Consider the following 26,362-nt stretch of genomic DNA (forward strand, 5'->3'; position numbering starts at 1 on the left):
GAACGCGGCTCCTGCTGCTCTTCGGCAGGTACGTACACCCCTCTGGGGGCTTGCTCTCGGGGTCTGGGATCCGCGGGCTCTCTTCTCTCTCCCTCAAGAGCCTGTGGGGGCACCTCGCTGCTACACACGCGTTTGGAGTATTTGTTAAAGTGCAAAACATCTGGGGGTTTTTTAAGGGATTGGTATTTTTCCCACGGATGATACTTTTTTGTTGTTTTAGGTAATGAGCAACGGTCTGATTCTTTCTCTGGTGGTCTTGATCTTTATGGAGAACAAAGACATTCCTCTCTCAGATCTAGATCAGACCTGGAGTCTCCCCGATCTCCTGTAAATTCTCAGCAAAGGTAACTTTGCATTTAATTATCACTGTTTGTCCAAAGTAATAGTAAACATTGTTTACTAAAAAATAATATGTGTGTGTCATTTTGGGACTCAAAGTTTGCAATTTCACTTTTTGTATGTAACATCCCATATTTTCCCTGTCATTGTTCTAAGTTTCTTCATGTGCCTGTTCAAGCCCTGGCTTGTCTGTTTTTAGCCTTTTGATGAATACAATGTCCAACAGGACCAATCAACTATGTTTTAAAACCATCCAATTGTACTTGCTGCAAAATGATGCCTATGTTTTGTGCAAACCCTCTTTCATAGTTGCACAGAAGACTGGCCACCATAGCACTAGAGGTGAAACTGTCACCTTGGTGGAGCCAGGATTTCACGTAAAAGACAAGATTTTTGGAGCCTTTGTAACCTCTACAAAGTTTGCATGGAGTTGTACATCCCTTAGGCTATCTTAAAATCAGGTGCCAACAGTTCACAAACTTTTTCAAACCATGGGCCATGTTTTTCAGATGACAGATAACCTTGCGGGTTGGCTACTGATAAGAGAGGCAGAAATAGGTCCACACCCCAACCTTTTATTTGCTTGCGCTTCAAACACAAAACATTTATCCCTAAGTCTTATTTGTGACAGCACAACCTAGAATTTTACCTGTACAGGCTGGGGAGACTTGAGGTAGGAGGAAGTATGCAGATTGGCAGCAGGTCTCCTTGAATTTGCTGAGTTCTCCAAATTTCCCTCCAGCCTATACTCCATATTTATAGGTGTTTGGTTTTAATATTTTAATAAATGTTCTTTGGCTTTATTTAAATATTTTTGCTATACCGAAACTTTTGGAACTGGACTGAACCAGATCTCTTGTAGACTTGGAAGGTGTTAATTAGCTGGATTTATATCCTCAGGAAAGTAAAAGGGAGGGTTTCTTATCTTCTTTCCTCCCCCATTGTGGAGTGCTGTTCAGCACTGTCCTGTTTCTTCTTTACCTTGGTTGATGACCTTTTTCTAATAAGGCTGTTTTGTTTTTAGAAATTAACTAAGCATCTTAACAAAAATATATGTTATAGCAATATATAACATCTAATATTTAGTTACATCTATTACTACTAATAATATTTCAAGATAAAGCATAGTGTATTTGGATTATTTAATGTTTGTGCCATATAATGTCTCCTTTCAGGCCTTGTGCTCTGTTTAATTGCATTTCATTACTGGTTTAGACAGACACATGTGGATGACTTCCTTTACTGACAAGCTAGATGTCACATCAGCCAAGTTTCACGCTGCAGTTACTTAAAAATAGGCTTTGGGGCCTTTTGTTTAGCCATACTTCTGTAGCTTGACCTAGGCCCCTTGAAGATGCAGTGGCCCTGAGAATTAGGATGCACCGTGGACACTTCCCCATTGTTTACTGTTGTACAAAACCTCTGGCCTCCAATTTGTATATCCATAACCATAGCAGCTGTTTTCAAGAAAAAAGTAGTATTAGAAAAAGCATCATCAGTTTTAGCTGTCTTGCATGATTTAGCAACAAGAACACTACCTTGCTTAAATGCGTTTAAGAGGGATGTACTAAAAAACACTTGAAATTACTGCTGTGCAGTCTGGAGGAGTCTGACCATCCTGCCTTTGCACTGAGGCTTCAGGAATGGCAAGAAGTTTGGCAGCTGAGAAGGGAATCGGACTGGGTGGTTTAGGGGAGGTTGAGGGGCAGTTGATAGGGGAAGAAGGCATAAGAGAAAATATGACAGTTTGTAGACCAATAGTAAAGGTCACCATATATACTTAGAGCCATAACATTTAGCTATTTCTGATACAGTTCCCTTTGGAAACAGAAAGTACAGTATTTTTAAATTTTAAAAGCTATATTTCATGGTTTTTCTTCCTCTAGGTACCATGGCTTCCATGCTGATATAAATCCAGTTTCCCTTGCATGCCCTCAGCTGCAAAATTATGATCCTGACAGAGCTTTAACAGATTACATTAATCGGCTAGAAGCACTACAGAGGCGACTTGGAAGTGTTCAGTCAGGTAAATACTCATGCTTTCCTTGTCATGGTCTCTTGGCAAAACAAGTCACTCAGTACCTGGTCTGACTTGCAAAGCATCTGTTGGTTTGTTAGTAAGTCTGATAGAAGCTGAGTTTTAGGCATAGTTTCTCTCTGATTTAAGACTTGCAGCTGAACAGAAAGCAGGCAGCAAATATCCACAAGAAAAAAAAGCTGAAAGACTGTAGGAGGAAACTGTTTGGAGTCCTGCGTTACATTTAAGCATGACATGACAGATTTCGAGTCTCACTAAAGTTTTTGTCTAGGCTCTCAAATCACTTTGAAGCAAGAATTTTATTGCTAAGAATCCCAGCTGGATAGGGCTTTTACAAGTCATCACAAGCTGTAGTGTAACTGAACGCAGCAGCCCCAGACGCTGCAAAAATAGCCACCGCTGGAGTGGCAGATTATCACACCACTGCAGTCAGCATGGCACCAGCCCAGCTGCAGAGCTGCCCTGCTCCACTTCTGATAACTTGCACAAAGTTCCCCTCTTGGTAACCTTTCTGCCTTTTTGCTCCCTGTCTGACAGTACTTGTTAGACATACTGCAGTATTTGCCCCTTACATGACTTCTGAAGGAGACACTTCCCCAGTGAAGCACTAAATGTTTGATTTTATAACTGTAACAGAAATATAGCTGTGAGCTAATGGGATCCAAAACTCCTTGTCAGACTGCATGTGAGCTATTCCTAAGAGTTACTGTTAATCCAGCCACTTGATATAATTTTCACTGAAGCCATCTGAAGCTTATTGTAGATAGTCTAATGACTGCCCGTGAACCCTATGAGTAAACCTCTTTAGTCACCCAGCACTTTACCTAAACTCTCTTTTTCTATTTTACAGGTTCTGCTTCCTACACTCAGTTGCACTGTGGTATGAGAAGATAATAACCTTTCAATATTTCCATCACTGGTAGTGACATAAACGAAATTGCCTTTTGTAAATCTGTGCTCCTGTGCTTTTGTATAATGTGTATTTTGTGGGACCAACATGAACGCAGCAGTACGATTGTATACAGTTCCCTTGCTGGCACATCCATGCAGACTGGAATTTCTGTATATAGGCACCTGGTGTTCATTCAAAAAAAATCAATCATTAATTTTACATGTATATTTGTGGAATGCTAATTTAAATGATTAACTTATGAAAAAAGTGTGTATTTATCGAGCGGGTGCAAGTATGAAACTTAAGCATTAGTGAGATTGCAGAGTGTAGCTCAAAGTGCACTGCACTGTTTTTCTGGTAAGGCTACTGAATTAACATGACTCTCTTCTAATATATTTGCTATTGGCAGTGCAGGCAAAATATCACTTGTAGAGACCTATTTTTGTAATGGTAAAAGTTTTGAATTTTATGGGTATTTTGTCAAAGTACTGAAATAAAAGATGACTTCATCCTTTTAAATGCTGTATTGTTTGAAACTGTTTGGAGTAGAAGAGCCACCTTGGTTTCTGTGCACGTTACTACAGCCAGACTACCAGTCTGGGTGATTCAAGCCTCAACAGCTGAAAGAAATAGGTAGGAAGTGTTTATACTGATCAGCACAAGGAGGCTGCTAGCAGCTAAGTGCAGAGAGACCCAGCTTGCACCATTACATTATAGAAGTTGTGGTATTCATTTCACTTGTTCCACCACAGAAACAGATTTTTATTAAGCCTCTGCATAATGAAAATTTCTTAAGGTGTGAGCTTAACATGCCCAAGCTTTTCCTGTGTTTAAAATGGGAAATGACTTAATGAGGTGGTTTTGTGCTCACAGCAAAAGGCAGTAACTATCACTGATGATTATAAGTAGCCATTGTGATGCTCATTTCATATTTATTCATTTGTTTAGCAATTTTATTCATTTGTTTAGCAATGAGAGTTAAAGTCAGTTTTTTTATATGCATGTACACAGTTCTGAGCACTGACAATTGTCACAAAAAACTGAAATAAATTATTTGCAAGGCAACTACTTTTTATCTACTACCACCCCACTTCAAAATACACAAAAGTTCTGAGGGCAAAAACAATTCATAGTGATGCAAAGTTGTTACATCATATGCTTGCCTGAGAAAGTGAGCATGTTTAAAAAGCATTCCTTTCCATTCCAAGAATCTGAGAACTGTCTTGCTCTACTTACTATTTGCTAATTTGCAGAAATCAGCTATTTGTGAGATTCTAATACTAATTTGCTTACTTTAAAATGAGACCAAGTAACCTCGACACAATTTAAATGGACTTAAATGTTTACGGAATGGTTCTGTACCACTTAATGAAAATACAAAACCTCTGAAAACTGCCTCAAGTCCCCAGTTACTCTTTCAAAGTCTTTGTGCATTGTCCATTTCCAGTATTCAGATGACCAATAAGATGTAAACATTCTACTATCCCTCTTGTGAAAATATTATGATTTTTATTAAAACTCCATGGCAATTCTAGGTTCATTCTTGAAAATAAGAATGTATTTATTACATAAAACAGTATGTACGTTTCTGCAGTTGTGACAGGCTACAAACACACAAAGCAAACCTTCCAATTTCAGTTGTTACCAGGGGAGCTCGGGGGGCTGAGCTCCCCATAAGAGACAAGAGCTCCCCCATCAGATGAGAGCCTGCCCTGCACCTCAGACGGCAGCAGTAGTGGCTTCTTCAGCTATTGGCCGCCACCGTCACCCCACAAGAGTCAGAATGTAATTCAAACCCTGGTTGTTACAACGATCCCATCAGAACAGATTCTAGTCCCACTGTACATGGAGACTTGCATCTCACTCCTTAGTTTAGGTGGTTGAAGGGAAGTAGGTTAACACATATGCTCATTCTAGAAGTTAAGATTTACACTTGAAAAATGGCTTTTTCCTTGCTTGGGATTTGACTGGTGAGTTGAATGCTAGGTAACTGTCAGGCCTGAATCCATGTTAAAGTTGCTACACAAATAGAAGACAGCATTTTTATAAATAAAACCCGGTAAATGTACTGTATGTCCTACAAAGTACTGATTCAGGAATGGAGTTATAGTAGGTGTAGTGGTTTCACATGTCATGGCTAGATTTCCCTCATTTTCATAACACTGATCAAATGAAGAAGTTCCTTTTTTTATGGAGCACTTAATTTTGTCACCATTTACTCAAAACAGTTGTTCTAACTCAAATTTAGCATAACTGTTTCATATCTGATAACTTTATGAGGTGTGTAAAGCAGGGTTGTATAATTTATAGTAGGAAAATATGCATCAGTGAAATCAATTTCATATAAACCCATGGGTCTCCACATTTTAGCCTCAAGGCACTCTCCATAACTTTTCTAAATCACTGAGCTAGAATCTAAATTCAGAAGAGATATTGAAGGGTGCTAAGGGAGTTGAGAACCACTGATCTAACTGATGCCACTGTGAGAGCTGGGGAGCAATCCTGTTGTGTCCTGTTCTTTCCATTGTTTTTTTCTTGAATGGCTGCATAATTGGGGCTGAATTGAATTCTCATTGAAGTCTATGAAAAATCTCCCATTAACTCTAGTGGAATTGGATTGGATCTTCTGTTTGTTAGCACCTCTGGACAGATTAAGTTTGAATGTCAGGTCATATGACTAGCTCATCTTTTCAAAGGCATCTCTCTCTGTCCAGTAAGAATACAATATGCCCACTGTATTTTGTCAGCACAGCAATTAGTATCCTGTTCCTCATCCTCTGTTCAGAGGGCCCTGTATTTGCAAATACCCAATATACACTTGCATTATCATAAACCCTGATGCAGCAGAGGGAAGGAAAGCCACATCCAAACCTACATTACTTGGTCCATCTCCTATCCTATGGAGAATGTAGAACCCAGGATAGTTATCTTTATGGTCAGAAACTCTCTCTCTGGAAATTAGAGTCCAAAGCCAGACCTACATGTCCCTGAGATGAAATCTGGCATGTGGTTTGACAAAGGTGTATAGATAAGCATTGAGGCATGCTTTCACATCTGTTGTGGAAAAACAAATTCTTTTAGGGCTCAGAATTATACTAGCAGAATAGGCCAGCACTGACACTATGTTCAGAAAAGTGAGAGTGAAGGCCAACGTTTGTGCTGGAGTCATAGTGGACTTCTGGTTGCTGAACCACAGGACTAAGCAGTAGAAGAGTGCCAAGGTAGTTGGTAGACTTTCTAACATGCTCTTCCATAGGGTCTTCTATCAGCCAGGTATTGAGATGCATGTACTTGATATTCTGAGGCATGCAGCCCCAAGTAAAAGGATTTGGGTAAAGATTCCCAGGCTTGTGAATAAGCCAAAGAAAAGGAGCTGATGTTAATATTGGTCCTGATCTGTCATGAAACAAAGGCATTATCTGTAAGAAAGCCATATGGAAATAACCATCTTGCACCACCATCCTGCTATGAAGCAGTCCCCAGCTCAAGGATGAGAAGATACATACCAAGGTAACCATTTTGACACTGACTTAGGGAATGTGGCCTTTCTTGGACCTTAAAAAGCTGAATTCAATTCACTTTCTTTTTAAAAGCAGAAAATAGCTGCTATAGCACCCCTTTCCTTAAGGTGTGGAGGAACCTCTTCTGTTGCTCTCCAAGTCAGAAGAGTGTCCCTCCTACTACAACAGACTCTCATGAAGAAGGGGGATTTGTAGGTGTTATGATGGTGAATGTGACTATGTGCCATTCACCATTTCCAGTTTGCACTGGTGCAGCTCTACATGGGGTGAAAGTGTGACAGATGGTTCTTTAAAAGAAGTTTATAGAGAAGTGCTTTCGGTTCTTTCAACTGCTTTGTCTGGTGAACAGTTTGCCAATGGAGTCCCAGCTGAAGGGACAGAAAATGCTTTAACCTATGAACCATCTGCCTCCTCTTAGGAGGGTCCTCAGTATGGGTTGAACCTGATGGAGACATGGCTGTATATGTATGCATAAGAGAACATGCAATTTAATACAAACTTTACCCCCCCAAAAAGTGCATAATCTACTCTAGAACCTGACAGCTACTGACTAGGAAAGGAGTCCAACCCAACCCAGCTCTCACTGATTACATTATGATGCTGTAATTTTTAATTGCTTTGATTTCTCTTGTACAACCATAGAAACGATTTGTTAGCAGGGCCTCCTACAACAGGAATTGCCTACAGTGAGGATCTACATGTTCAGGCTTTTTATTAGTCCATGTTTAAAATAAGAAATGACCATTAATAATAAGGCTGTTTTATGCTCTCAGCAAAGGGCAGTAACTTGTTATTGATGCTTTTGAATGCCAAGTTCATAGTTATTCATTCCTTTAGTAGTAAAAAATTAAAACAAAATGAAAAACTCAAATAATGTTTTAAAGTCTTTCAAGAATAAGTGGTTGACACTACATACACAGCTCTGAGCGCAGAAAAGAACAACTTTTCACCAAAAAAAATCATAAATTTTAATGAAATTTTTTTGCATGTCAGAGCTACTTTCCATCCATTATCACCACTCCACTTTAAAAATGTACAATTAACAATACTGGTGAAAAATAATCGGTAGTAGCACAATATTTAGCTATTTCATTCAGCTTCTTGTAGACAAAGAACACATTTAAAATTACATGGACACAAGCATATTTTTCTGACAACTGCCTTACTCTGCTTACTATTTATTCATTCACAAAATTGTGAAGTTCTGCTACTTATTATACCTACACTAATACTTCAAAGAGTGACTAACCTATTCTGGGTGCCCAACCTGACAACTTAATGGATCTATTTAAATGTTTGCCTAGTTTTTTGAAAATGTCTCTTAACTGCCTCAAAATAGGTATCTAAATCACTTGGGAGGAATTTTCATTTGTGTAGCTAAATGGCATTTTTCCAGCCACATAAAGAGTCCTGAGCTCTAGCTTAGACCCTTACTTCCAGGAAACAGAAAGCTTTATCTATTTCACTCCATCCATTTAATCCAAAAAGTATCAAATTCAAGGTGTTGTGTGGCTCTGCTTCAAAAGGAGTGCTGAAGAGGAAACTGGACAATGCTTAACCTGTGATGTAGCAATCAGGAATATGCAGCCTCAAAATTCTCTGGGTGAAGGGGGATTTACAACTCAGGTTTCCTCCTTCCTTTCTGCTCTCACCAGTTAGCTATTAGCACTAAAACATGGAAGGGTCATTGTCTTTCCTCCTCTCCCTTGCTCCCAGTCAGTGTTTTTTGGTCTGGCTATAATTTTGTGACTTTGGGGTCCACAACAGGCATGTTTACATAAGCCACATACCTGCACAGCCATGTATAGTTTACTATGCATGTTCAGGATACACATGTATGCTTACACATCCACACTGAGGTAACAGAATCTCAAACTGCACAGAAGCACCAAGTGTCCACAAGTGCACAAACTTGCTCCCTGGTTTAGCTCAAACATGGTAGGTTTTTAAAAAGTCATTAGAAATTAAGATTTAAACCTTTTATTTCCTCACCTGTGATTACTTGAAACTAATTCAATTCTAATAATTATTTGGTATCTGCCTAAAAATTATTACACAAGTATAAAATGCTGCCTTTTCTAATAAAAATCTTGTTATTGTAGAATGTACAAAGTACTAAATGGTTCCATATTTTGTAGTTAGGTTTATCTCATTTCCATTATACTACATGTCCAATGGGATAGTATATTTTCTCTGAACCACTTAATTTTGTCATAACTTTTATTCAAAACAACAATTTTTGCCATTTAGATATAAATATTTCTGTATCACAAACTCAGCACGACCGTCTCTTATATCGGATAACTGGATGATTAGGTGTGTGAATCATAGTTGTATAATTTATAGTAGGAAAATATCCATCGATGAGATCAAATTCATATAAACGAAGCAAAGTAGACCAAATGGTCTTAATCTGAACATATGCAAAATTTTCTCCAATACAACGATGACGACCTAAAGGGAAGTCCACAGAGCAGAGAGAGCTATCACACTTCTATGAACTCAACACCATCAATACAATAGTAACGCTGTAAATTTAACACAAAGGTGTTCATTAGTTCTAAACAATTATAATTATGGTCCCAATTAATAAAAAACATACAATCCTGTGCTTCACTGGATTGGGGCCAATACTTAAGAAAACAAGCAAAAAAAAAAAAAAGGAACAGCCACATCACTTTTCATTAAACATGGGAGAAATTTGATATAAGAACTAACATGCGTTACCTTGACATTCACAAATCTCTTACCATGTACAGCTATTTTCTGCTAAAACACTACATCAATGCAGTATTAAAGGAGAATTTAAACACAAAGTCAGCCAACTCTTCAGACATTGTTTCCAGAGCAGTTGCTCTTTGCTCACATTTAACTTCTGAAGGTCTGAATGTTATGTACAATGATACAGTTATTGTTGATGCAAGAATTCAACACAAAAAAGTTGTTGACTCTGCATTAATGGGTTTTTCCCTGATGTTAAGAACCTCAAACTGTAAAGTAACAAAAATTTAAAGATTTCTTATTTATTTCAAGTAATACATTAAATTACTAGAACTAAAAGAATAAGAACTGTTTATTTTATATATTATACAGCACTTGCACAGTCTGTTTGGCTGTTTTTACATGAACAATCAGTTTTCCATTTGAAAGGATGCTTCATGCAGCAATAGAAGAAAAGTTTTACAGATTTACTAGGACCCACGGAATTTGTTTTTATTAGAGTGAATTGAGTCAACTGTGGCACTGGGCATCCAGTATTTGAATGACTTCCTTAATATTCTACCACTACGTCAGCCACCTAAAGCAATTTCTTTACAGTATTCTTTGACTTACCTGCACCAAATGGCACATATGAAAACTTCTCTCCAGCTGCTGGATTATCCTGGAGATAACGATCAGGTTTGAACTCTAAAGCTTCTACCCAAGAATCCTTAAGTCTATGATTAACAGTAGGAGATACACAGACCTGGTGACCAGGAGGAATAGTATAACCAGCAACAGTCTACAGGGGGAAGAAAGAAGCCCTACATGTTACAAAAAGCATCCATAAAGTGAGCAGGAAAAAAAAAACATCTAGTGAAGAGGCTGGTACTACAAAGTATTTGTGGGCATTGGTTTGGTAAAACAAAGCAAAATGAAAAAAATATGAATAATTAGAGGCAGTACTGAGAAAGCTCCTAAATTAATTTGGTGGCAATGCTATTCAGTCAGTCAGAAACAATAGTCTAAATGCTGAGAAATACCTAACCAGCCACCAAAAAAAAGGTTCTATTTTCAGAAGAACATGTATAAAGAAAGCAGTTCTTAGCCAACAGAAAAAGCTTATTGTACTATAAAGCAGAGCAGAGTAACACCATATAGACTAAATGGTTCAGAGAGGCATAAGCTTTTGTAGAGGATTGTCACAACATCTGACTGTAGGTTAAGCAAGCTGTCACCTACAAAAGTTTGCTTCTCTGAACCAGTTAGTCTCTAAGGTGCTACCCTGCTGTACCTTCTGCCTGACTTCAGACTAACATACCTATCTCTTCTTACAGTGTACAAGCTAGACGTTTGCTCTCAGAGTAATGTAGCCTGCATTAGTAATGTAGCCTCCATCTAGCAACAAACTGATGAAATACCAGAAAGTACTTTGTGGCATTTAAGCATCCTGATATAAAAGTTACTGGGTAAGATGTGGAGCTAGCTCTGCTAATGGAGGCTGACACAGGAAAATGCTTATAAAAAAGAAATGTGGAGCCTGTGGCCTTGGTTCATTTGTAGCACTATAAAGAGAGAGTGCTATGGGGGAATATGCTTCTTCAGAGGCCCCTTATTCCAGCTCTACACTACCACAAAGGCATGTTTCCCAGCCATGGGGTAATTGGAGGTTGCTCCTTCATTCCCCACCCCTCACAGGAGAATCTGTCAGGGAATCTAACCACTGACAGCCACCCTCTGCCCTGCCAGAGGAACTATGTTAGTCTAGGAGTAGTGGGTTTTCACTGGCAGTACTGCAACCCTCAGATCAGCAACTCAAACCCTCACCAATCCCACAAGTGACAGAGGGGGTGGTTTCTTTGATACCTACTGATCCGAATTTGGAGCAGTGCCAGGCTCCCAGACAGCTGGAGAAAATCCTGGCTGGAGGACAGGCCAGCACTGCCCCAAGGTATGGAGCTGTACCACGATCTGTCACCTGGCAAGAAGCCCAGTGCTGCTCCAGGGTGCACAGCAGTGCCAGGCTCTGATAGCTGGAAGAGAGTCTGGCATTGCTCTGGAGTGCAGAGCAGCAGTGAGTTCTGACAGCTGGAACTGCTGCTACCAACACAGGGGGCAGTAGCAGCACTTATCTCTGCCATTGCCTGCCCCCTCCTCCCGGGGACAGTCCCTTCTGCCATGGTGGCAGCTCAAGAGCTCGCCTGTGGCCTCAGGTGGCAGCTGGACTGCAACTTTGCTCCCCACACTGTCAGGAAGCCAGCTATTCTCCCTCCCTCCCCTTTTGGAGGAGAGGGGAGGAGTTTCCACCAAGGCTTCAATCCCAAGGGATTTTTCAAAAAGCACAAAATGAACAAGCTATCAAGCAGGAGACAGGAATTGCATGTTATAGAGGAGATACGATTAACACTGTCAAAAGAGCCATAATACATGGTTGATTTTGTGCATCACAAATACCTAAAGCAGACAAGTTTACGAGGCTATATGTGTATGTTCTGGAGAACAAGCGTGATATGTTTTGTGTCCTTAGAATAATCTGTAGCAGATTCACAATGCCTGTGCGTTAGAGCTGCAGCTTCTAAAGTGATCATATTACACTGCTCCCACATGTCAGTCAGTGACTACCCAACTTTGCACCTCACTGCACAACTTGCTGTCATCATTCAGCGTTTCACTTCTTATTAAATTCTGGTTCTGTCATGTCTTCAGATATGAGAGATTTATGCTCAAGATTATATTACAGACTGTGTACTCTAATGTACTTACCTGAGGAGTCCTTGCCATTCTCATCATCGTCATTATAGGAGGTCTAAGCCTTAAAGTTTCTTTTAGACAACGGTCCAGCAAGTTCAGATCCTTCAGCTGTAAGTAAGGTAAACATATAGTTTCTTCATGTTTTAGAAAATATCCAACATTAAAACAAGTATTTTTTCCTATTTGAAAAATCAACATCTTATGCAGCTCATTTTCAATAGATACTTGATTAGTTACGCTGTTTCTTTGTTTCTGCTTCTTCATGTAACGGAAGAAAAACATTGCTTAGGATACAATATTAGAATACAAGCTACCACCTTGTAATTAATACTTCTCTGCCCTTGGTTCCTGTCAAAAGGAAGCCCAGCGGGCTCCAACAACAGTGGGGCCCGCCCCCCAGCCAGCAGCCCCAGCCAGGGTTTCTGGGGCTGGGAACATGTGGCTGCCCTGGCGCAGGAAGCTCAGGTAAGTGTGTGTGGGCGGGGGGACACAACGGACCCTGGGCAAGGAAGGAGTGGGAGGGGGGGAAAGCAGCCCCTCCCCACCCATGCCCTGTGCCCCACACTGCAGCTGCTTGCAGCCTGCATGGGGCTGCCTATGCCCACTCTGGACAGCTGCAGCAGGGAGCGTCAGCCATGGGGCAGGTGAGGGGCCACTTTTCCCCATGCTCAGCATCAGCTACTTTTCTGCTGGCGAGCAGGGAGTCGGGACTGTGTGCTGTCCCCCGCCTGTACCACAGGGCTGTGGGGCACTGAGTGTGAGCGGGTGGGCAGCCAGTTGGAGCACAGGGCCCATACTGGTGTCCGGGGCCAGTGCCGGTGGGGCCCAGAGCAGGGTGGCGGGAGCACGGGGTCCCAGCCAGCAGGGGCTCTATGGAGCCGGGCCAGCTCCCCCCTCCCTGCTGGTGCAGCCCAGCCCAGCTCCACAGACCCCGGCCAGCCTGCACCCTGCTTTGGGCCCCACCAGTGCTGGCCCTGGGACATTGGTCCCAAGTCATTGGGATGTTGGTCCCAAGATGGTGATCAGGGGGCGGGGCACCCATCAAGTGGTAGGGCTCCTGTCAAAGGGCAGGGCTACCCATGTGGCCCTTGACCGCCTGCCAAAACTGGGTAAGCAGCCCTCCGCTCAAAATAATTGCCCGCCCCAACCTAAAATGTACTTTCAGTCACTAACTTCAAATTGACCATGTTTGTGCCAGAAATATTCCATTGCAAAGTTAGCCTGTAAAAAATTATGCAACATACAAACCTGATCGTAACTTAATGGTGGCAAGTCATCTCCACAAACTGCTTTCTGTTCCACATAACACTGCTCCTGTATTGATTTGTCTCTAGCTAAAAAGAAGCCAAGCCAAGCACTGGTGGTTGAGGATGTATGCTGACCAGCTAACAGTAACCCAATAAGCATTCCAGCAATTTCGTCGTCTGTCAGAGGATGGCCATCCCTAGATTAAGATGATGTATATTAGAGCAGTGATTCAACCTTTTTCCTACCAGAACCCATTTCCAAAGGTTCATGGCCTCGCCCCCCCCCAGCCCTGCAGGAGGGGCCTCCAGTTGCCCCCATCCTGCTCAGGCCAGAGCATGATGGCTGCAGTGGCTCCGGCTCATGCGGGCGGCAGCGAACTACAGGGAGGAGGAGAGGCCTGTGGCAGCCCCCACCAGGCAGCCTGATCACAGCCCATTCCACCCCGAGCAGCATCACCCAGCTTCCCCATCTCCACAAGCATCCAGCCCGGCCTCACTCTCCCCCACCCCCCTTCCCCCTGCCACTCTTCCCTGCCGCAGTCTCCACATTTTCCCAGGATCAGTGTTTCTCAACCCATGGCTCACGACCTTCTGAAATCTTGCAACCCATGGGTTGAGAAACACTGCATTAGAATAAGAGTGCTCAACCCCTGGCCCACAGGTCAGATCTGGCCCCTGGAGTTGTGTCATCTGGCCCACAGAGCTCCCCATAGGTCCAAAAATTTGGTGACAGGAGAGAAGTTTCCAAAATTCCTTTAGAATTTTGGAAAGACCCTTAGGGAGCCCCACAAACTGGACAGCAGGGCCCTGTGTGTTGAATCACCACACAGGGCAGTACAGAGCCCAATCCTGGCATGTAGGGCTGGAAAGGGGTAGCAGAGGGTCCAATCCTAGCAAAGACCTGGGCAGTGGCAACGCAAGGTGTCAGGTCATTTTTCTGCCATTTTTGCTCTGCGAGAAAAAACTAGAACATCTGCACACTTGCAGTTTCTACCAGGAGAACAGCGATTGTGGCAGAAACTGAACATCTATATACATGGCCTGGATCTACCGTTAAATAAAACCTTGGCAAGAGCTCCCCTGAAGCCTGCTTTTTAAGCATGGTAGATTTTTGAATCACCTGTTCACAGACATATTCTTTATCTGTATATGGAAAACAGAGTGCCTAGTATCTGCCTATTTCTATTTCATAGAAAGATGAAGTGCTGAAAAATTTTGAGAGAGGCTTGGAGGGTAGCACAAAAGAATATGAGATATCCAGCAGGAGATATAATCTAACTTTCTAACTCATATAATAAATGTGAAAACTGCAAATTAAAAATCATTCACCTTGATTAGAAAAATTAAAATCAAGAGGCTTAGGGAAGGGGCATCTGATTTGATCTTTGGAGCTAACTCCTGAGAAAATACTCCTACTGTAACACAGGGGTAATCTCACCTGTAAGCATTTAGAATTCTTTACCCTAAGAATTCGAGAATCAGGACAGGCAAGCGAAGTGAGAAATATGCTTTGATCACTAAAAGATAAAGATGTTATACTGGAGGCTGTATGGAGAGAGGATGGATTTGTCATCACTATGCCACTGTATTAATCCACGGTACACCTATGTCTGGAATACTGAGCACAGTTCTGGTTTCCACATCTTAAGAAAGATGTATTAAAATTAAGAAGAGGTACAGAAAAAGTCAGAGATAGTCAGGGCTATGGAGAAGCTGCAATGTCAGGAGAAACTAAAAATATTAAGACACTTCATTTCAGCAAGGAAAAAGCTGAGGGGGAATATGATAGAGGCCAGTAAATTCATGAAGGATGTGAATCAGGTAAATAGGGAACTGTTATTCATCAAGCCGCAGAATACATGAACTAGGGAGCAGCTACTGAAATGATGAGGAAATAGGTTTAAAACAAACTGAAGGAAGGCTTTTAGAAAAAAACAACACAAAACAGCACATAGTTAACTGTGGAACTCACTACTACAGGAGGTTGTAGCTGCAGATACTATAACCATATTCAAAAAAGGATAAGACAAATTAATAGTTCCCTATGGATCTGTCCTCCATGAAAGAGAGCAGTCAGGGGCATATCTTCCAACATCACCAACCAATGATAGTTGAAGCCAGGAAAAGTATGACTTGAGAAGGATCACTTAATATTTGTCTTGTTTATATACTCTGCTTCTACAGCATCATACTACAGTAAAAGCTGTGTTAACCAGCACATTATTAGCCAGAAAACTCTACTAACCGGCTTCCGAGGGACACAGCAAAAGCAAAACTGGAACTACCACTTCCGGGGGACTTCCAGTTTCACCGCCGCAGGCCAAGTTTTTCTTTGTCACTTCTTCACCCCATGGCCTGGGGCAAAGCAGCCTGCGCAGGGCCCCACTGCCTCTCCCCTGGCACACTAATGCCAGGGAGAGCACCAGACGGCGCACATTTGATTAACCAGCATATTTGATTAGCCGGCATCCCCTGGGAATGGGGGATGCCGGATAATAGAGCTTTTACTGTACTTCTCACCATCAGAGACAGGATACTGAGCTTGATAGACCATTAATCTGATTTAGCATGGTACTTCTACACATCATTTGTATAATATGTCATAAGAACATACTTGGGCCAGATTTTCATTTTTTCTTGTATTCTTACTTTGAAGTCTACTATTTGGGTGCCTCAAAGTCCAACCCTAAAAAGTGCAAAGTTCTTCAAGCTCTACAAGGAGATGGAAAAGGCAAAACCAGCTTCTAGAACCCTCACTGTTACAATTACAGTCAAAAAGACAGGAAAAGGGATATCATCTCCAAAAGGCTACAGCAAACAGCACACACGGGAAAATCTAAGATCCAAGGATGATGTGTGGCATGAGAAGCAACATGCAATTTAGAAAAACATTGGTAAATGAAGCCTCCTGTATAAAAGTGTTAAATACTCAGCACTTCCTCCTAATGTTTACATGTGGCAACATCTTCAATTTTCACTTACTTATATCGAACATCCAGCAGCGTTTGAAGCATATCATCCTCCCTTTCTCCTGACTGGCGCCGTTTCTGGATAACCTTATAGAAAATGTTCTTTATCTCTCTGTGTGCTCGGTCTCTACGTCTGTAACACAAAGCATCTTTATTAGTGTCCGTGCATAAAATAAACAAAGATGCATGTAAAGATCTATCAGAACAGGTATAGTTTGTCTTACAAATAATTAAATCCCATTTAGATCAAACATCTAGGATGCCAATGAATGTTTTTATTAAAGAGAGTATTTTAGTGACAATCGTTCATTGTCTAAATATTTATCAGTGTTCTATAACAATTTCAAAGGTCACTGACAATTATATATCTCAAGAGATATCTAATATCTGAGACACCGAATTTCATCACAAGTTATATGTGGGTTAATGAGAGTTATATGACATGGCATCACAGGACTCTGCAGGCACCAGGGCAAAACACACATGAAAGGACACAGCAGCATTGGAACAAAACATTATTATACTGCTTTATTGTGTTGAATGAGATGACATCTACTCTCTTCTGTAACACACTCCAACCAGTTTCTCAAATCTTCAGCAGGTCTTGTTAATGCTAATACCATTTTAATTGATCGTCTCTATTTTCGACCTCTAAATATGCAAATAATTATCTCTCCCTAAACAGAAAGCAGCAATGATACAAAAGAAATTATTGCAATACAGTTCCCTCTAACCTGTGCTGCTGTGAATGCAGAACAGGACCAGAATATGTGAGATGACGCAGCTAGAAAGCTGGGTGCTGACCCACCACTCTCCAGTGCCAAAGCAGAGTAGAGGTTACTTATTCTATGCTTGTTTAGTCTACCAGTAGCAGTAGCTATATGTACTTCCCATAGTGAATTTAAGTCACTTTGTGACTTGTATCTTCTATAAAAGTGGACTCAAAATTCCTTGTCCAGAGACAAGGGGAATTAGTGAAAAAAAATCTGACCTTTATTATTATGCCAAGGCAAGTAACTTGAACGTTCTTACTACTTAAAATGAAAAGAATCTGTAAAACAACCTGTGTCAAATAGTTAATGGATCCAGGTATATCACATGTCTCATCACATAGTTGCTTCTTAAATCCAGGGCTAAGTGACGCTTGATGGCTCTCCAACCCTTACAGTGAGGGAGGCAATGAGGACATGTAGGGACACAGCATGATCCAAAAGAACCTTTCTTAGGCACAGAGCTTGTGTGTGTCTGCAGTGGAATTTGGGTAGACAACTACCTGGAGAATGACTTATTTACTTAAAATTAAGCATGCCTTCAACCAATGTTCCCTTTAAGATGTAGCAATCCATGAGTGTGCCGCATCCGTCTGTGAGCACACCGCTTCGGTCCATTCCCATTAATAGCGTAACAAACATATGACCACTTGAATAGTAATTGAGTTCTGCTTAAGCACTCTTATGTGTTGTTTGAATAAGCCTGGTGGGGCTCTGCAACGTGTCTCAAGGACTGCAGCAAGGTATTGCGTTTATGGGGTATTATAATTCGTGAACCGATTTAAGAATTAAAATTGTCAGTTTTCACAAACAGCTACAGGGTTAGGGTCAATTCCTCTCACACAAAATCAGATACCAGCAAAACCTCAATACTTGAGTGTGTATTGATGAAGAAACTCCTATAGGTATTTACATATTAAATTAAATAGCTTTACCCAAACATTGTGCCAAAGAAAAGTAAAATAAAGAAAGCAGTAAGAGAGTTCTGTGCACCACTAGAAGTCATGTGAACTGCTTACATGCAATGGTTTCCTTCTATGGTGTTTATAGGCCCAGATTTTCTTTTAATCTATGCCTTTGCAAATCAGCAGTGACTTAATTAAAAAATAGAAACTTACAGTGGCGTAAAACTTGCATGAGAGGGAAATCACATGCAAGGCCAGCCCACAATCTTTGGGGACCCCTTGCAAGATGTAGTTCTTGGGCCCCCTGATCCCTCCCTGGGGCCGGGGCAAGAGCAGGAGCAGAGCCATGAACTCCTCCCCCACTTGGCTGGTAACTAAATGAATGTCCTGGCACACTGGATGCAGCGGAACCAGATGCAGCCAGAGTTTCTGGCTGCAACAAGGTAAAAAAAAAAACAAAACAGCCAGAGCAGTTCCCCAGGACCATGATGAGGCATTTTGCCCCAGCCATCGTCCCCTCCCCTGCCCCTGCATCGCCTCGGGAAGGAGCCGTTGCCTGAGGAGTGAAGAGCTTACCTCTGGTAAAATGTACTGCACTGGCCGAAGGTCTCTGCCACACTTCGCACCCAGCTCCTCTCAGGGCAGGTGCGCGGCATTAAAAAGGTGGCGCGTGGCAAGATTTGAAATTGTGCGCCACCACGCACATGCGCACCTTGGAGGGAACCTTGCCTTCAACTGCTTTGTTGAAATCGAACTATAATTTCTTTGCACCTTATCTCACATCTATTAGTTAGGGTGGCCAAATTAACATTCATATTTCGTAATAAAAGAGTTTAAGCTACAAACATGTTATGTAAGCCAAGATAAACCATACCCTATGTAAGTTATTCATGCATGAGACAGTTCTTTCAACAGCATCTCTTAGCAAAATCAGCAACATGAGGCTGCCTCCTGTGACACCTATCCTTGCAGTAGGTTTAGCCAGAGCATAAACTTAACCAGTTTTGCCTCTGTGTATGGACTGTTCCAGAAAAACAAGTAATGTAAGTCTGTTATAATCATCTTCTTTGGCAGTGGTCCTCAACTGGGGTGTTGTGAACCTCTTCAAGGGTGCCACAACACAGTTGCTCTATTGCCACTGTGGCAGCCAAATAAAACTGCCCCATACAGACTCCTACTGCATTTGGTCTCTAATCAGCCTAAAGCAAGCAGAAGCTGGTTCACCTGTAGCCCTTCTTGGTCCAGCCCCTCTTGGAAACCAAGGTGCACAGAACCGTTCCATTCTCACACCTTTGTTTCTAAGAAAGGCCAGACCAGAAAGGGCTACAGCCCAACTTACAGCAGACAGAACTGGTTAATCAGAACTTTAATGCAACAGGACATGCCACAGTCCTTCCCAGGCTGGCTGTGCAGCAGGCATGCAGGGCAGTTTTATCTGGAAGCAGCAACACCCAGTTGAGAAGCACTGAGGTAAGCTGAGGCAGCACCAACTGTGGTTCTCAACCAGGGAGGCCACCACATTCAAAAAAGTGGTAGAGGAGTGCCATGACTAAAAAGGTTGAAAACCACTGTTCTATGCAGTGATCCCAATTGTACAAATGCATACCTTCCATGAAAATGCAATCAATCATCCTATTCAAATCACTGGAATTTGGGAATTAATTAAATAAATAAAAGGATTGCAACATCTTCTGTATTTTACTGAATGTTTTTACCCTAAATGTGGAGTAAAACTGATTTCTCTAGGTAAGAAAATATCAACAACCATTTTTGTAAAGATGGTGTTAAATTACTAATCTTGAATCCAGATGACAACATAATTCCATTTAGTTTAGAAACACTGAGTTGCGGTTTTGCTGAAGGCATTAGATAGGAGTGGTCTGCTGATCCCTAAAAAGCTTTCCTGATGCAACTTGAAATATTATCTTCTTGTCCTCAATAATCTGCATTGTAGAAAAAGAACAATTCTCCAAAGGGTGCCTTGAACTAAATCAGACAAGGTTCTCTGAGTAAATGTGACATCTTTTATTAGACCAACTAAATATCTGGAAAAATTGTTCTTTGCAAGTTTTCAGGCACAAACACCCTTCTTCAGGCATAGGAAGAGTCTGCTAGTGTTCTGTGTGCTCTCCTGCAAAATCTGCATTTTGGCTTCTATTCCACTCAGGAGAGCACAACACACCAGCAGACTCTCCCTATGCCTGACGAAGGGCGTTTGTGCCTGAAAACTTGCAAAGAACAATTTTTCCAACTATTTAGTTGGTCTAATAAAAGATACATTTACTCAAAGAACCTTGTCTGCCCATGTCCTTAAACCAACACAGCTACAACCAACAACCTTGAACTAAATCATATTTTCTTTTATTAAAAATACTAATAATACACAAAAAAAGACTCTTTCAGGACCATTGTCCTTTAGTTGGTCATTAATGCCAAGAAAAAACATTTAGTTATGCCGTAGTTCTTATGTTTTAAATGCTAATAAAGCAGGGATGTGAAGGAGTTAACTGCCCTACTTCCAGTTTCAGGGAATACCAGTACAAACTAATATACTGCTGTTAGATTCCTCCTGCAAGGATATTTCCTTGCATTCCTTTCTTTTTTGGAGTTTAAAACACGTATTTAAAGACCCAGAAAGACCTGGATCACAAAGATGAAGAACAGACAAGTTACTTAAGCAACAAGAAATATTTAATCCATTATCTTTGGTACCTGAAACTTGGCAGTGGTAGCCACCCTGGCAAGAGCCAAGCAGCATGAGTAAATCCCCCGTCCAAATCAGCATACAGTTGTGCCACCTTCTCATTGAGTAGGCTTCTGATTTCTTTCCCATGTAAGCAATGACTTGCTGTCAAAATAATGAGCTCTGAAAGTGCTTCAAATAAGTCTGAAAAAAGCAAGGAAAAAAAAAAAAAAATCAGTAAGAAAGCATTTCAGGGATATTTGCGTTAAAATTTGCAGGCCATTCATTTCTCTTCTCCACAAATAGCTTGAACAAGTAATTTAAGTTCTCAACGCTTTTCTCTTTAATGTGATTGTTTCAAAAAATGCTTTTGCACAGGTAGATCTCTGGCATAGGACACTAGAGAGGGGATAACTGGGAAATATTACTGGAAAGAGGAATATGTTGCAGTAACACTTATTTAAAACCTCTTAACTGGATGTCCTTGTATCTATCACAGGGGTCAGCAACCCCTGGCACACGTGTTAGAGCATGGCATGTGAAGGCATTTTACTTGGCATGCATGTTTTGGGATAGATGGTAGAGAAGGGCGCTGGGAGAGTGAGTTACAGGGAATTTTGGGGTGGCTATAGCCCCAAGCGCCACCCCTTATTGCGACACTCTGCTCTGCTGCCTTTACCTTGCACAAGGGGGGTTTTGAGGGGCTACAGCCACCCCAAAATTCCCTGTAGCCCCCTCTACCAGTGCTGCCCCTTGCCCCACACGGATGCGCCTGCCCCCCTGCCAGGAAGAGGGAAGCACTGCCCCTGGCTCTGAGCCTGCAGCAGGCAGCCTGCCCTCACCCCATGCACAAATCTGGGGGGAGATGGCATACCCCTCATGCCTTCCCAGGGGGTACATAGTGATGGGAAGCTGCCCACCCACCCAGCATCCCATCACCACCCCCCTGCAGCTCCATCCCACTTCCAGCCCCAGGGTCACATTCACCCCCCTGGCTGGGCAGCGCCTGCCCCACTCCCTCCCTCACCGTGGTGGCCTTGATCTGCCCTCCCCATACCCTTTCCTTCCTCCATGCCTCTTCTCCTCCACAGACTTACTGGCCAGATGCTGCTCTCTAAGCTGCCCAGCTGTATTCCTGGCTGCATGCGTGCTGCAGCTGCGCACATGCACATGGCATTTACCAGTGACATTATCGGCCACTAAAGCCGATTGTCGATAATGTTAATTTTCCTGTTGTTGGTGCTGATCTGATATGCGACCGATATATCAGTGCACCTCTAAATGCATTTCTGAACAGCTTTATTCTCCTAGAATCTTTACGTTTGTTGTGTAAACAGTGAACAAGTTCTGTATTTGATTCTTTTGAACATAAAATGATTGGCACTTTTTTGCCTAAATGTCTTAGTTCATTCCATTAAATGCATTGCAGTAGATCATGTATCAAAAAAAATACTGCTAAACTATGTGAGAAGTAAAGATTTTTGTGATTGATCTCTCTTATTGGACCAAGTGCACTCTATTCCAACCAGTAAGAAAAATATCACCAACAAAAACCCTTGCCCCTCACATACTTTGGACATCACAGCTACAACATCACTCCAATACTACCATTAAACTATGTTAATATTGGTTGTTTCCCTTGCCACTGCCTTCAGTATAACTTTTGAAATACAAAGCATGGGGTGTTGCTCACTTCTTTTGCCACTCTGTCCCCAGGAATTAAAGTAGTCCTTTGTTTCTTTTTCGATCACAGGTACATGTTGTTTAAACTGTGCTATATTCAGCCCCGTTTTTAGCATTTTCTTCTGCTCCAAAAACACCTGCAAGTATCAAGACAGTAGAGATATGCAACATGAGGTTCTTCATATTCATTTTGCCATTAACAATAAATAAATATAGTGAAATAGAAAAACATGGGAGTCGCTAGGAAATTAAAACCACAGTAGTTGACAGCCTCTTCACAGAACTTTAAGTGATTCTCATACTGAAGAGAAGAGACTGAATTAGCAGTCAAAGACTGAACCTGCCTTTCCCAAGTACCATGTTGTTTTTTCCTGTTCTCATAGGTCATATCTACATAACTTCAGTACTGCATGAGGGGGCAATACAATATAAAGTGAACTTCCTGAAGAGAGACTAATTTCAAGCAAGAAGGAAGAAGATTCCAGTCTAACCGTAGATCAGAATTGCTCATTCCACAACAGAAGAGACGTATGCTTTAGCTTTAGTCTCCTTAAACTCCTAGAGTAAAGAGGCAAGGCAGCCAACTATATAGAAGGCTGCCTACCATATCTGGCATGACTCTGGACTATCTATCAGGTGAGGTCCTGCTCCATTTATAATGTTTTGTGGCATCCAATCTGTGGACCCCAAGAGCAACTTCATTAAAGTGGATTTGGTATGAAATTAAATTATGTTCCCTGAGATGCACCTTGAAAATCTCAGATAATTTGTAACGGTGATTCTCTGCCATAGAAGGCTTCCTTCCCGTATGCAAACCCTGACCCTCATTTAGTGGCGTTAATATGAACTTTTAGGCTAGGTACAGACATTCAAAAAGCCCAAGGCAAAAATCAATCTAAGTTATGCAGGTTTCTGCAAGCAGTGTAATTTAGATTGGTAGTGAACAGATCACACATTCACCCTTTGGTAGGGGGCAGCAGAGGACAGGGACAACTCTTAGATTTGGTTCCGCCCTTTTAAAACTAGCCTGTTCATGCCAAATTTCTGTTCTGTTATGGGTATAGACTAGTCTCTGATCACTTTTACCAGTAAAAGGGTAATGTCTATATCTGGCCTTATTGTACATTTGGAGTCCAAGTCCATTTAGTCCACCAAAATTAACAAAACCTTTTCCTTGGAGTCCCTCCCATGGCAAGGATATGGTATCAGCTACCTCCCTTCCCTCTCAACCTAAATAGAAGGGTTGAGGGACTAGAGAGGATTCATGCTGCTGCCTGCTGCATTGAGAAGCCTTGAATAGCATCTGTGGGTAATGGCAGAAGCATTAAGTTTTTTGCATTAAAAGTCTCCTAAGTACTTGGTTGTAGTTTTAGGGAGGAGGGGCTGTAGGGGGCCTGGAAAAATAGCTTCCCCTTGCAATGCTGCAGACAGATATTCCTTCTCTGAAACTTGTAGAAAGGAGCAAACTGAAAATGAATAGTAATCTGGAGTCACTGAGACAGAAGTAATGGGAGGGGGGTAGGAATACAAAACAACAAGCATTTTGCTCCTTGTTTTCCACTGAAATGGAACAAGCAGGCTTCACTTACAAAAAGAAGTGTCCAGATCAGTGGGTGGCCACATGTGTACTACCACAGTCTAAACTTGTTCAGTCTTTGACCACTTTGAGACTACCAAAATCGAGAGCATCAACTGCATCGGTGCAGCCAGTTCCCAGAATGATACGGACATCACCAGTCTTCGAGTAGGGCAGGGACAGCTAAACTTCCTAACCCTTGTAGCATCAAACCAAAATATAAGACAAAACTTATAAGAACCTTGACACATGCATGACTTTCTACACAAACCACATACCGGATTAGGCACATCATAAGCAACTCCCTTGCCAAAGACAGGTGTGGTTAGGCGAGAGTATACATCCTCTGCATTCAGGTCTTCATTTTTACTGTTGAACAGCAGAGAAGCAGCATCGCTACCTAAGAGATATGTAAATGTCTTGCCCACCATAGTGAAGCTAAACACAGGCCCATACTGAGGAGAGAAAAAAAAAAAAGTTACTTTTAAATAATGAGAATTCAAGGTATAAACCACTAGGTAGAGCCTTTATAAAGGGCTATACTTTGTTCATATATTTGAATATGAATTATAACCCTTTATAAGGCTCTACATAATGGTTTATACCTTAGTTTCTAATGATACACACACACGGCTCTACTGAACTACAGTGATTTCTGGGATGAAGACATCACAATTAGACAACTGACAAATATCTTGAACTGCTCAACTACATATGGGAGAAAAATCAGCCTTCAGGGATAAACGCCTGGCTCAGTTAATATACTAACATTTGTTGTTATGGGTAAATATAACTAAAAAAAAGATGAATGTATTGTTTTTCCAATTTACACTGACCATCTAAAATGCAGCCAGACATACAGCATCCCACTTCCACTTGTGGATTTTTAACTCAAGAGGAAAGTTCGTTTTTAAAACAGAAACTAGAGGTGCACTGACACATTGGTCCATATCGTATTAACGACGATAAAAGGAAAACTGACATTATTGGCAAATCGGCCTTTTTGGCTGACGTGGCCGATATGGTCACCGATAAATGTTGCATACATGCACACGGCCAGGAATGCAGCATGGAGAGCAGTATCGGGCCAGGAAGCCTGTGGGAGGGAAGGGGTATGGCAGGGGGCAGATGGAGGCCTCTACAGGTAGGGAGAGAGTGGAGCTTGGGTTGAGGCTGGGGCAGGGGCTGCACAGCTAGGGCGAGGCAGAGCGCAGGATGGAGCTGCGAGCGATGGTCTGGGCAGGGCATAGGATGGAGCCACCGCTGTGCACACCCCCAGGGGAGGCATGGAGAACATGTGCCCCCCAGATCTGTGCACAGGGAAAGGTCGAGCTGCACTGGGCTCCTCCCGGCAGGGGCTGGGCCAGGGATGTGCTCAGGGCAGGGGGTCTACAGTGAATTTTGGAATGACTGTAGCCCACCCCGTAGCACCCCCCTCCCAGCATCGCCACTGCCCGGCCAGCTCTGAGCACAGCCCTGGGCCAGGCCCCACCAGGAGGAGCCCAACACAGCCTCCAGCTCAGGGGTGGGCAAAGTGCGGCCCACAGGCCAGATGCGGCCCGCCAGGCCATTTTATCCAGCTTGCAGGGCCCCTAAAAATTTAGAAAATTAATATTTGGCTGCCCTAGACTGCCTGTCATGTGGCCCTTGATGGCTTGCCAAAACTCAGTAAGCCCTCCACCCAAAATAATTGCCCACCCCTGCTCCAGCCTCAAGTGCACAGAAGCAGCCCAGCACCACCCTGCTGCCTCGCATACCTCTCCCACACGAGCCACAGCTCCACCTTGCGCCAGCCCAGCTGTGCAATGCCTGCCCCAGCCCCAGTCCCATTCCCTCCCTCACTGTGAGGGGCTTCGATCTGCCCCCTCCTCCCCAACTCCTTCTACCCCACAGACTTACCAGCCAGACACTGCTCTCCAAGCTGATGGTCTGTGTATCAGGAACCAGATCAGTACTGGCTGATATGCCTAATCATTGGCCATCGGTATTGGCCCAAAAAATCTTTATCAATGCACCCCTAACAGAAACATATACATTAAACCAAAAATTGACAGGGTTCATACGTTTAAGCAATGAAAACCCTAGTCAGCACTTTTAAAGTTAATAGTTTTGGAAATATGTCATGTTTATGTAAAAAATAAATAAATAAAACAAAATCACCAGGACAGTGGCTTTTAATGTCTTGCCACATACCACAATTCAGATACTCAGCATGCCATCTCAATGCCCTGAAACAACCGTGCCAAGATTCAAGCTTTGATTCCAGAAAGACTAGGTCAGGAGTGCTC

At 42.2% G+C, this 26,362-nt stretch overlaps 2 protein-coding genes across 2 annotated transcripts in view; one reads left to right on the forward strand and one right to left on the reverse strand.

The window, feature by feature from the left end:
- LOC102388217 (A-kinase anchor protein 9-like) overlaps positions 1 to 4,215 on the forward strand; it is a gene marked incomplete at its 5' end in the record, with an annotated part of 37,802 nt that extends 33,587 nt beyond the window's left edge. The window contains 3 exon segments of the mRNA XM_014525327.2: positions 221 to 344; positions 2,226 to 2,365; positions 3,228 to 4,215. Coding sequence (XP_014380813.1) covers positions 221 to 344; positions 2,226 to 2,365; positions 3,228 to 3,271 — 308 coding nt within the window.
- An 8-nt stretch (positions 4,216 to 4,223) lies between these two features.
- LOC102386214 (lanosterol 14-alpha demethylase) lies at positions 4,224 to 24,524 on the reverse strand. The gene is made up of 8 exons (XM_006034946.3): positions 24,353 to 24,524; positions 22,509 to 22,635; positions 20,845 to 21,019; positions 16,471 to 16,590; positions 13,490 to 13,685; positions 12,254 to 12,349; positions 10,124 to 10,292; positions 4,224 to 9,244 (listed from the first exon to the last, which is right to left on the reverse strand). Exons 1-8 carry the CDS (start codon positions 24,503 to 24,505, stop codon positions 9,066 to 9,068), a joined length of 1,215 nt encoding a protein of 404 aa, XP_006035008.1. The 5' UTR covers positions 24,506 to 24,524; the 3' UTR covers positions 4,224 to 9,065.
- Between the last annotated feature and the right edge of the window lie 1,838 nt (positions 24,525 to 26,362).

Source organism: Alligator sinensis, unplaced genomic scaffold (genome assembly GCF_000455745.1).
Source record: "Alligator sinensis unplaced genomic scaffold, ASM45574v1 scaffold1011_1, whole genome shotgun sequence".
Lineage (NCBI taxonomy): Eukaryota > Metazoa > Chordata > Crocodylia > Alligatoridae > Alligator > Alligator sinensis.

What these genes read in the sequence shown, in the direction of transcription:
- LOC102386214 (XM_006034946.3), bottom strand. Translation starts at nt 24,505, where the DNA reads ATGGTGGGCAAGACATTTACATATCTCTTAGGTAGCGATGCTGCTTCT. An exon ending in GGGACAGAGTGGCAAAAGAA is followed by an intron (nt 21,020 to 22,508) that starts GTGAGCAACACC and finishes TGCTTTTTTCAG; the next exon opens with ACTTATTTGAAGCACTTTCA. An exon ending in ATATGTGCCATTTGGTGCAG is followed by an intron (nt 9,245 to 10,123) that starts GTAAGTCAAAGA and finishes ACTTCCCTTTAG; the next exon opens with GTCGTCATCGTTGTATTGGA.